Consider the following 12,171-nt stretch of genomic DNA (forward strand, 5'->3'; position numbering starts at 1 on the left):
GAACAGCGACATACCCAGACATCAGAAGGAGATGTACCAATTCAGCAGGATCAGTTTTTCAATGATTTCCATTTTCATTTAGCCATTTCAGTGTGCATAGTTTAGCTAGTCTGTTTCCGATAGCGTTAAAAAAAACATAGAATTATTTTGAACCCTTACCTCACAAGATGCTCTACTCCTGCGATCAGGTACAACCAGAGTATTTCCATTGCTGCCAGGAACTATAGTAGAACCGATACTCATTCTGGGCCCAACCAGCATGTATCTTTTATCACCAGATCTGTACTGGATGCTGTGGCACAGAGTTCCATCATAGTTCGTGTCTTGCAAATATTTGGATGTGTAGTCTGATGGTTTTGAGCACTGCATCACAATCAGCACAATGATACTGATTAGAAAAAGGCCCGAAACTGAACCCAGGGTGATGATCAGGTAGAATGTTACGTTGTTGTCGTCTTCACTTGTCACTGTGTTCTTAGTATTGGAGGCAGCAAACGCCTCTTTAGGTTCCACGACATGCACAATAACTGTGGCTGTTGCGGAGAGTGAGGTGTTTCCGTTGTCCTTGATGAGAATGATCATTTTGTGCTGAGCTTCGTCCGTTTCTGTAAATGACCTAAGTGTTCTGACTTGTCCAGTGTATCGATCCAAACTAAAGAGAGTGTGATCGGTTATTTCCTGAAGAGAAAACAGGAGCCAGCCATTGTAACCGATATCTGCATCGTAGGCCCTCACCTTACTGACTAAATATCCAGGATTCACATTACGCGGAACCTCTTCTATACACTCAGCGGAACCGTTAGTATTTATTGGATACAAGATAACTGGAGCATTATCATTTTGATCCAAAATGTACACGTTAACTGTAACGTTGCTACTGAGTGGTGGGGTTCCCGAGTCTGTGGCCACTACGTGGAATTTGAAAGTTTTCATAGTTTCAAAGTCAAAACTTTTAAGTGCGTAGATATTTCCGTTATCAGAATTGACATTAAGGAAAGCTGACATATCATGTTGTAAGCCGTCGCCTCTTACTAGATTGTATGAGATGGCAGCGTTTTCATTCAAGTCTTTATCAGTTGCACTGACGGACAGTATGCTTGCACCAGGACCATTGTTTTCCATTAGATATAGTTCAAGAGGATTTTGAGGAAATTCTGGTGCATTATCATTTACGTCTGATACCTGCACGTTCAATATCCTGGATGCGAACAGAGGAGGCTGACCCAGGTCTGACGCGGTAATTGTGATGTCATAAAAATAAGTCTCCTCTCTGTCCAAACGTGCCTTTGTTACGAGGGAATACATATTTTCTTGAATGGAAGGTTTCAACTCAAAACCCACGTTTTCTGACAGATTAACTGTTACTTTTCCATTGGGACCAGAATCTCTGTCTGTAACACTGATTAAGGCGATGACAGTCCCTGGCTTAGAATCTTCTGGAACTAAGTTCAGCAAGGAGGTAATTTCAATTTCTGGCTTGTTGTCATTTACGTCTTGTATCTTAATGACAACTCTGCTTTCTGCTGCCAAAGGAGGCTGCCCTTTATCCGTAGCCTGCACGTCCAGTTTAAAAACTTCTGTATCTTCGAAATCTACCTGTCCTTTCACAGATATTTCACCTGTTATTTTATCCAGTTGAAAGATGTCATAAACTCTACGTTTCAGGGTTTTTCCGAGGGCATATTCAATTTCCCCATTTAAAGCTTCATCTAAATCGGTAGCATTAACTCTAAGGACTATTGTTCCAGGTGCAGTATTTTCTTGCAGTGTGATCACATATGTGTCTTGACTAAAAACTGGACGATTGTCATTTGAGTCCAGGACAGTAATGCTTATATTTAGACTGCCAGACTTCGGTGGATTTCCACCGTCTATAGCTGTAAGTAGCAATCGATGGGTCTGTTTACTCTCTCTGTCCAGCGGCTTTTTCAACACTAAAAAAGGTATATTGTCTTCATCGCCCTTCCTAAAATCAATCTCGAAATTGTCATCCCTGCTCAGTTTGTAACTGCGCACCGAATGCGCAGCGGTGTCAGGGTCTCTTGCTGCATGTAACTGGAAGCGCGTTCCAATGGCTGTGTGCTCCGCTATCTCAAAATGTTGCTCTTTCTCTGGGAACGTAGGAGAGTTATCATTTATATCCGCTATTTCGACTCCAACATAATGTATCTCAAGGGGGTTTTCGACGACTAGTTTTAGGTTAATCAAACAAACTACGTTATCACACAGCTCCTCTCGGTCGATGGTATTACTGACATACAATACACCATTGTTCTGATTTACCTGAAACAGCGCGTCATTAGATCCAGAAACGATACGAAATCGTCTCTCTTTCAATGTACTGACATCAAGTCCTAGATCCTTAGCAACGTTTCCAACGGTAAATCCTTCCTTCACCCCTTCTTGAATGGAATACCGTATCTGTGCCGACACACGATCAAAGCAAACCAGCAACGAAAACAGCCGAATAATCCACCAGTACTCCAGTCCGCGCCTTTGTTCTTTACCTCCCATCACGACTGTTGCAGGTTACCTGGATATCAGATACCTTCAGAGATTAGTTTACACACCCAAAATATGAGCTGAAAACCCGGCGCATCGTCGTTAAATATGATGCGAAACCATTACAACACGCTGTGTGTCTGTCTGTAGTAAAACGGACGGTGCATTTCCCTGGCTTTGTGTGTGAGCAGCTCTACGTAGCCGAGGGGGCAGAGCAAAGTGTTGAGCCTTTTTCTTGTGTAATACTGACACCACTTGGCGTACTGCAACAAATACCTGAACAAAGTATATGTATGGTTTAAGGATGGACATTGTAAACGTGATGACTCCAAAATGCTTCGAACGCCTATCCAAACATCTGACCCTGTAATAAGAACTCCATATGCGATATGATCTAATCTAAACTAAACCCACCTTTCAAATGTGGATTAGTGTGACATTTAGTCATTCTTTCATGCTGCTGCATTCTGCATTTTTTTTTTTTATTATTATTATTTTTGTCATATTATGTCACCCTTGTATCACCATAGCACGTTTGTAGAACACTTATGATTTTAACTTCTCTTACCTCTCCGGATATTCTGCTCCTGCGATCTGGTACGACAAGAGTATTTCCGTTACTTCCAGGAACAATAGTGGAGCCGATGCTCATTCTGGGTCCAACTAACATGTACCGTTTATCTCCAGATCTGTATTGGATGCTGTGGCATAGTGTCCCATCATAGTTCGTGTCTTGTAAGTATTTGGAGGAGTAGTCTGTAGATTTGGAACACTGCATAGCTATGAGCACTACGATACTGACGATAAAGAGCACAGACACCGAGCCTAAGGTGATAATCAAATAAAATGTAACGTTACTCTCATCCTCGTCGTTTACTGTGCTTTTGACATCAGACGCTGCAAAAGCTTCTTTTGGCTCAACAACGGTGATGGTTACTGTTGCTGTAGCTGAGAGTGAAACATTTCCATTGTCTTTGACCACTATGGTCAGTTTATGTTCAGCCTCGTCTGTCTCTGTAAATGGCCGAAGAGTTCTTATCTGTCCTGTGTAACGGTCAAGTCCAAAGAGAGTGTGATCAGTGACTTGATGAATTGAAAATAGTAGCCACCCGTTGTATCCTACGTCGGCGTCATAAGCTTTCACTTTCGTGACGAGATGCCCTGCGTTCACGTTTCGTGGAATCTCCTCGACACCTTCTGCAGAGCCATTGGCACTGATAGGAGACAAAATGACTGGGGGGTTGTCGTTTTGATCAAGAATATACACTTTTACTGTAACGTTACTGCTGAGAGGAGGACTTCCAGAGTCTTTCGCGAGAATCTGAAACTGAAAAGTTTTTACCTTCTCAAAGTCAAAGCTTTTCAACGCATGGACATGCCCATTATCAGCATTAATGTTTAAAAAAGAGGCCATGTCATTTTGCTTTTCCTCATTTCTCACAATGTGATATGTAATGGCAGCGTTCTCATCCAAGTCTCTGTCAGACGCAGTAACGGAAAATATGGAGGCGCCAGGTGCATTATTTTCCTCCAGGTAAAGCTCTATAGGATTCTGTGGAAATTGTGGACCGTTATCATTAACATCTGATATTTCTATTTTCAAAGTTTTGAAGGTAGACAAAGGAGGTTGACCAAAGTCAGTTGCTGTTATTATTAATTCGTAGTGTGAAGTCACTTCCCTATCCAAGTGCCCTTTGGTCACCAGCGAGTACATGTTATTTTTGAATGATGGTTTTAGTTCAAATGGCACATTGTCCGACAGAGAACATGTAACTTTCCCGTTGTCGCCTGAGTCTTTATCTGTTACACTTATGAGTGAGATAACGGTCCCCGTTTTGGAATTCTCAGACACGATATTAGAAACTGAAGTCACGTCAATATCTGGAGTATTGTCATTTACGTCAATAATCTTGATGATGAGACCAGATTCCACTGTCAAAGGTGGCTGTCCTTTATCGGATGCATCCACGTCCAATTTATATATCTGAGTATTCTCATAGTCCACTTTGCCTTTAACTCGTATTTCACCTGTTATGCTATCTAGCTGAAACACTTCATACACCTTAGGATTCAAATTTCTGCCGAGTGCATACTCGACGTCACCATTTGAGCCCTCATCCAAATCGGTTGCTTTTATTTTAATTACTATTGTTCCGACAGGAACATTTTCTTTCAGGTCAACAGCATACGTCTCCTGACTGAATACAGGGCGGTTGTCATTCGAGTCAAGAACTGTAACTGTAATATTTAGGGTTCCTGATTTCGGAGGATTTCCCCCATCTATCGCTGTCAGCACAAGCCTGTGTGTACTCTGCGTCTCTCTGTCAAGGGCTTTCTTCAAAACAATGAAGGGTATTTTTTCTTCATGTCTCTCCCTGGTCTCAATGTCAAATTGATCATTCTGGTTAAGTTTATAAAAGCGAACAGAATTACTTGCTAAATCGGGATCCTGTGCGCCTTGAACCTGAAAACGTGTCCCCGCAACCGTATGTTCCGCTATGTCAAAATGCTGTTCAGTCTCTCGGAATTTGGGGAAATTATCATTTACATCCGTGATTTCAACGTCTACATAATGAATTTCCAGCGGGTTCTCAACAACAATCTTTAAATTGGTCAAACAGGCGCTGCTTTCACAGAGTTCCTCTCGGTCAATCTTTCTGTGCACGTATAAAATGCCATTGTTCTGGTTTACCTCGAAAAGAGGCTCCTCTGATCCTGAAACGATGCGGAACCGCCTTTCCACCAAAGAACCAGTGTCGAGACCCAAATCCTTTGCAATATTTCCAACAACAAATCCCTTTTTCACCTCCTCCGGAACAGTATATCGTATCTGGGCAGAGACTGGTCTCCCGATGAACAACAACAAAGCGAAGCACACAGAAACATCCAAGCAATTCCATTTGCGTGTTTTCCAGTTCCCCATCATGGAGTTCATTTGAACGACGCCAGCCCAATGAAATGTTACGTTTTAAATAGCTAACATGACATTATACTGTACAATCTTTTCCAACGAGTAGCCTACAAATTACCGAAGATAGTCTCTCCATGCCACATAGCCTGTTCGCACTGATGTGAGGTGGAACAAAACGCATAAAGCAAACCGGAAAAGGGGCAGGACTTTGCGCTCCACTTTTTACTTGGGTAACACTGACATCATGTGGTTTACAAAGTTGCTACTGAAAATTCAGGACAGTTTCATAGCTAAATGTTAAATGCTTTACTATTTCACGAGTTAAATGTTATTATTTGCGTTATCGGTAATCACCATTTCGAGCCATGCATGGCCAGTGCGTGCACACCAGTATATCTACATGTAGAGATCAAAGCAGCTTATTATAGATTCCAATGATTTTGTTTCAACAATACAACGCCATTATTAATGTTTTCCTTCGCATTTATGCAACAATGTTACATCTGCAACCTTTCTCCCCTCAGGGGGCACAAACATAACCCTCTGTCGGAAGTTGTGCGAAGTGACTGCAGCAAATGCATTGGCAGTTGCAGAGTAGGACAGCTTTCAGCACAATGGACAGTTCCGAACCTCCGTTATGCTGAATTTCTGAAATGTCACCATACCCATAGACTCTGATAAATGCATACGCACTATTAATTCGTGACTTGTGTCTGTGTATTGGGAGACGTCATTTTGCAAGTAAATTTGGTGAAATTAACCCGCCATCCGAGTTTCAAAGATATAGCTTACAACGATGGTAAATGTCACAGCAAAGTGCTCCATACCTCCATACAGAACTGCAAGTACCATGTAAGTGCCTCTTTCCCCACTGGTGTCATGTGTACAGATATAATGAGTCTTACTCAGTTTTGTTCATACTGTTTCAAGCCAGCGTGCAGAGAAAATCAACAAGTCTTGTGCATTCCAAAACATATATTATTGGCATTAAAGTGTTCAGAGTAGATTTATACAGACTCTTACCTCTCCAGATGCTCTACTCCTGCGATCAGGTACAACCAGAGTATTTCCATTGCTGCCAGGAACTATAGTGGAACCGATACTCATTCTGGGCCCAACCAGCATGTATCTTTTATCACCAGATCTGTACTGGATGCTGTGGCACAATGTCCCGTCATAGTTTGTGTCTTGTAAATATTTAGAAGTGTAGTCAGTAGGTTTTGAGCATCGCATAGCAATCAGCACAACCATACTGACTATAAACAAACATGAAACTGATCCCAATGCGATAAATAAATACAATGTCACGTCGCTGTCCTTGTCATTGATGACGGCACTTCTGACATCAGATGCTGCAAAAGCCTCCTTGGGCTCCACAAGAGTGACGATCACGGTAGCAGAGGCTGAGAGTGAAACGTTCCCATTGTCTTTGACTAGTATAACAAGTTTATGTTTAGCCTCGTCTGTTTCCGTGAATGGCCGAAGTGTTCTTATCTGTCCAGTATAGCGGTCCAAACTAAAGAGCGTGTGATCAGACACTTCTTGCAGAGAAAAGAGTAGCCAGCCGTTGTATCCTATGTCAGCGTCGTAGGCCCTGACCTTTGTGACCAAATAACCTTGGTTCACATTGCGCGGAGTCTCCTCCACACCTTCGGCAGAGCCGTTTGCGCTGACCGGAGACAGAATTACTGGAGCGTTATCATTCTGATCCTGAATAAATACTTTAACGGTAACATTGCTGCTAAGTGGTGGGCTGCCCGAGTCTTTGGCGAGAACTTGGAACTGGAACGTTTTTATACTTTCAAAATCAAAGCTTTTTAATGCGTGGATGTGTCCGTTTTCTGAGTTTATGTTTAAGAATGATACTATGTCCTGTTGCGTTCCCTCACTCCTAATTATGTGATATGTAATGGCGGCGTTGTCATTCGCATCCTTGTCAAACGCGCTTACAGAAAATATGGAGGCACCGGGTGCGTTATTCTCCGCCAGGTAAAGCTCGAGGGGGTTCTGGGGGAACTCGGGGGCGTTGTCATTAATGTCAGATATTTGGACATTAAATGTTTTAGAGGTGGACAATGCTGGCTGACCGAGGTCAGTGGCTACTATGGTGATATCATATTCAGGTACAAGCTCTCTGTCCAGCTGTCCTTTGATTACAAGGGAATACATATTATCTTGAAATGAAGGTTTCAGCTCAAAGGGGACATTTTCGGATAAATTACAGATAACCTTGCCATTAACACCAGAATCTTTATCAGTAACACTAATCAGAGAAATAACGGTCCCGGGTTTAGAGCCCTCTGAAACCACATTGGACAGTGAAGTAACCTCAATGTCAGGTTTATTGTCATTAACGTCAATTACTTTTATCATCACTCTACAGTTTGTCGTCATAGGAGGCTGTCCTTTATCTGAAGCTGTAACATCCGCTCTATAAACTTCCGTGTTCTCAAAGTCAATTTTGCTTTTCACTCGGATTTCCCCAGTGATTTTATCTACTTCAAAAGTGTCATACACGTTTTGTTTTAAATTGCCATCAAATGAATACATCACCTCGCCATTTAAGCCGTCATCAGCATCACTAGCATTCACTTTTAAGACGAATGCATTAGCTGGAGTATTCTCTTTGATAGATGCTGTGTAGACATTTTGACTGAAGACTGGCCTGTTATCATTTATATCAAGCACAGTTACAGTAATATTTATGCTGCCTGATCTGGACGGGTTCCCACCATCAACTGCAGTTAACACTAAATTATGTTTAGATTTATGTTCTCTGTCTAAAGACTTCTGTAATTTTAGAAGTGGAATTTTGTTCTCTTCGCCATCGTCTCGCACTTCGAGCTCAAAATGTTCACTGTGACTCAGTTTATAGAGACGCAGAGAATTTACACCGGAGTCAAAATCGCGGGCAGCTACTAATGGGAAATCCGCGCCCGGTAGTGTGTTTTCTGCTATTTCCAAATGTTGTTCTTTCTTGGAGAAGCGTGGAGCGTGGTCATTAACATCCACGATCTCAACCGACACATAATGTATCTCCAAAGGGTTTTCTACTGCTATTTTCAGGTTAACTAAGCATGCTGAATTGCCATCGCACAGCTCCTCTCTGTCAATCTTCCTATGCACAATCAAGACGCCGTTGTTCTGGTTTACCTGAAAAAGAGCGTCCTTAGATCCGGAAACAATACGAAAACCTCTCTCTGCCAAAGTGCTAACGTCCAGGCCCAAATCCTTTGCAATATTTCCGACAACAGATCCGTCTTTCACCTCCTCTGGAACTGAATATCGTATTTGTGCCCGGGCCGTCTGCTCCAAACACAAAAGCATGAAGAGCTGTACAGCTATCCATGGATACTCCAATCTGCTCCTTTGTCTGCCGCCTCCCATAGCGAACGATTCAGTGTCTGTAGTATCAGTATTCTGTACGTATGATCAATCTCGAAATCCGGTTTCAACACTAACATTCAACATTTTGCCGTGAATGTAAGATCAAGCGAACGTGCCTCACGCGCAAACCATGTTTTCTACTGCCAAGCTCTGAAATATCGCCCTGCGTCTGAAAGAAAGCTGAACGACAACGTAAATGGGCAGGGCTTAGCTTGTCTCAAATGGATAGACAGTACAACACTGACATCAGCTGGTCCTCAGTATGCAATTCAAATTCATCTGTGACGGTGATGCTGCTGCTTTAACCATCCACAGTCGGCTTTCATTCATTTCAGCACCAAGGACAGAGGCATAGGCAGCACATTTACTGTGTTATGCATTATATATTCAACAATACTAACTGTAATGTCTGCTCTCCAAATACGTTCTAATATAAGTGATATTACGTGATAAGTGCATTTCCCTTGAGAATCTATTTTGGACATTAAACAACTCCAACAAGTGTGCAATTGCGTCATGACATGTTAATAAATCTTACCTCTTCGGAAAGCGTTCTCCTGCGATCGGGAACAACCAGAGTATTTCCGTTACTCCCCGGTACTATGGTTGAACCAATGCTCATTCTTGGTCCAACTAGCATGTACCGTTTATCTCCCGATCTGTACTGAATGCTGTGGCACAATGTACCGTCGTAGTTAGTCTCTTGTAGATATTTGGATGAATAGTCTGTGCGTTTAGAGCATTGCATCGCAATCAAAACAACGATGCTGACGAGAAAAAGCACGGAAACGGATCCCAGAGTTATGATAAGGTAAAAAGTGATGTCATTGTCCTCTGTGTCCCCTGTTGTTTTTACATCAGACGAGGAAAACGCTTCTTTGGGCTCCACTAATTTCATGATAACAGTCGCTGTTGCAGACTGCGAAATATTCCCATTGTCCTTTACTAATATGACTAGCTTATGCTCAGCTTCGTCTGTTTCTGTGAAAGGACGAAGCGTCCTTATCTGTCCTGTATAACGGTCTAAACCAAAGAGAGTGTGGTCAGTAACTTCCTGAAGAGAAAATAGTAGCCATCCATTGTATCCAACATCTCCATCAAAAGCTCTCACTTTGGTGACCAAGTGGCCTGCGTTCACATTTCGAGCAATTTCTTCCACGCCTTCAGCCGAGCCGTTTGCACTGACAGGAGACAAAATGACTGGAACATTGTCGTTTTGATCTAAGATGTATACATTCACCGTCACATTGCTGCTCAACGAGGGGCTTCCAGAGTCATTTGCCACCACTTGAAACTTAAACGACTTTGTAGTTTCAAAGTCAAAACTTTTTAGCGCATGGATTACTCCTGTGTCCGAATTAACGTTCAAGAAAGACGCCATGTCATTCCCCTCACCTCTAAGAATGTGATATGTGATGGCAGCATTTTTATCCAAATCCTTGTCTGAAGCAGTTACAGAGAATATAGGCGCACCGGGAACGTTATTTTCTGGTAAATACAGCTCAAGAGGATTTTGAGGAAATTGTGGTCTGTTGTCATTTACATCAGATACGTCCACAACCAGACTTTTGAATGTAGTCATTGGGGGCACTCCAAGGTCTGTTGCTTGTATAATAATGTCATACTGTGACACCTTCTCCCTGTCTAAACTTGTTTTAGTTACTAAGGAGTACATATTTTCTTGTATTGATGGCTTTAACTCGAATGGTAAAGTGTTTGAGATGCTACACAGAACTTTACCGTTTACACCAGAGTCAATATCTCGAACACTAATTAGGGATATCACCGTTCCAGGCTTAGAATCTTCAGATATCACATTAGAAAGTGAAGTTACATCTATTTCTGGTTTATTGTCATTTACGTCTTGTATCTTTACCATTACTCGACAGTCAGCAGTCATAGGGGGTTGGCCCTTATCAGTGGCTTGTATGATTAAGTTGTGAAGTTCATGTTCCTCAAAGTCAATTTCACCTTTAACTTTAATCTCACCCGTAACACTATCTAATGTGAAAATGTCATGCACCCTACGTTTTATGTTTCTACTAAAAGAATATTCAATTTCACCATTAATACCCTCGTCAACATCTGTAGCATTTATGGTCATAAGAGTGGTACCAACAGGAGCATTCTCCGGTAAATATACTGTATACACGCTTTGACTGCATGCAGGTCGGTTGTCATTTGTGTCAAGCACCTTAACAGTAATGTTAAGACTACCCGATCTTGGGGGAATGCCACCATCTGTCGCTGTCAATTGAAATATATGCTGTTGGATATTTTCTCTGTCTAGCGGTTTTTGCAAGACTAAATATGGGGTTTTATCTCCGTATCCACTGTCTTGCAATTCCAAGTCAAAATACAAATTTGGAAGCAATTTGTATGAGCGTATAGAATTGATACCAACATCTGGATCACGAGCGCTCTGTAGCTCGAAGCGTGCACCCTTTGGCGTATTCTCTGCTATTTCTAAATGCAAGTCTCTCTCTGGGAAACTCGGCGAGTGGTCATTTACATCAGTAATTTCAACACCAACATAATGAATTTCAAGAGGGTTTTCCACAACAATTTTTAAGTTGATCAAACATGCTTCGTTGCCATCACATAGCTCCTCTCTGTCCAGTTTTCTACTGACTAATAAAGCGCCATTGTTCTGATTTACCTCGAACAGCGTGTCTTTCGATCCAGAAACAATACGCAATCTTTTGTCCACCAAAGTGCTGGGGTCCAGACCCAAATCCTTAGCAATGTTTCCAACAACAAATCCTTCTTTCACCTCCTCTGCAACGGAATATCGGATCTGTGCTGAAGTCGGCCTCGCGAAACACAACAGCAAGTAGAATCCCAGTGCAGTCCACCCGTACTCCCACCATCGCCTTTGTGTTCGGTCTTCCATCACAAACATACAGCTAATTCATCTGACACTACGTAACGTTTTCCTTCAATTTAGAAGAGTAAAGCAATATATCCAGTAAGACATACCATTTCAAGTTCGGATAGCCGAGTGGAGCATATCATATAGCCTACCTAGCTAGGCAACACTGATGCGACTCTGCGAATCTCTGTCTCAGCTGCACAAAGAGCTCAGACGTACCAGAGGGCAGGGCTTACTCTCAAAACGGCTTCCTTGTGTAACACTGACATCGCCTGGTGCCCCGTTGGCATTATTATACACAAGAATATGTTTATTGAAATAATTTCACTAAGAATCGCCGTCCACCAGACTTTCATGTACAGTAAGTCACTGCAAGCTGTAGTTCATATATGTATCATTAACATGTATCAGTCATATAATACACGTCATGCAAGCACTATAATGATATATCCTTAACTTGTCTGGGATAAATTGTATGAACCTGTATGTGAATTATTCA

General features: G+C 42.1%; 5 protein-coding genes across 5 annotated transcripts in view; all 5 read right to left on the reverse strand.

The window, feature by feature from the left end:
- LOC134069103 (protocadherin alpha-C2-like) overlaps positions 1–12,171 on the reverse strand; it is a 166,464-nt gene that overhangs the window by 145,509 nt on the left and 8,784 nt on the right. The gene's annotated exons all lie outside the window — the stretch shown is intronic.
- LOC134069421 (protocadherin alpha-8-like) lies at positions 106–2,514 on the reverse strand. Its single transcript, XM_062525386.1, has one exon. The coding sequence runs from the start codon at positions 2,512–2,514 to the stop codon at positions 106–108; it is 2,409 nt and encodes an 802-aa protein (XP_062381370.1).
- Positions 2,849–5,425, reverse strand: LOC134069422 (protocadherin alpha-8-like). The gene is made up of 2 exons (XM_062525387.1): positions 3,071–5,425; positions 2,849–2,866 (listed from the first exon to the last, which is right to left on the reverse strand). The coding sequence occupies exons 1-2, from the start codon at positions 5,423–5,425 to the stop codon at positions 2,849–2,851; spliced, it is 2,373 nt and encodes a 790-aa protein (XP_062381371.1).
- Positions 6,410–8,800, reverse strand: LOC134069423 (protocadherin alpha-8-like). The gene has a single exon (XM_062525388.1). It carries the CDS (start codon positions 8,798–8,800, stop codon positions 6,410–6,412), a length of 2,391 nt encoding a protein of 796 aa, XP_062381372.1.
- LOC134069424 (protocadherin gamma-A11-like) lies at positions 9,315–11,693 on the reverse strand. The gene has a single exon (XM_062525389.1). It carries the CDS (start codon positions 11,691–11,693, stop codon positions 9,315–9,317), a length of 2,379 nt encoding a protein of 792 aa, XP_062381373.1.

Source organism: Sardina pilchardus, chromosome 21 (assembly GCF_963854185.1).
Source record: "Sardina pilchardus chromosome 21, fSarPil1.1, whole genome shotgun sequence".
Lineage (NCBI taxonomy): Eukaryota > Metazoa > Chordata > Actinopteri > Clupeiformes > Clupeidae > Sardina > Sardina pilchardus.

Coding starts and splice junctions, on each gene's coding strand:
- LOC134069421 (XM_062525386.1), bottom strand. CDS start 2,514: ATGGGAGGTAAAGAACAAAGGCGCGGACTGGAGTACTGGTGGATTATT.
- LOC134069422 (XM_062525387.1), bottom strand. CDS start 5,425: ATGGGGAACTGGAAAACACGCAAATGGAATTGCTTGGATGTTTCTGTG.
- LOC134069423 (XM_062525388.1), bottom strand. CDS start 8,800: ATGGGAGGCGGCAGACAAAGGAGCAGATTGGAGTATCCATGGATAGCT.
- LOC134069424 (XM_062525389.1), bottom strand. CDS start 11,693: ATGGAAGACCGAACACAAAGGCGATGGTGGGAGTACGGGTGGACTGCA.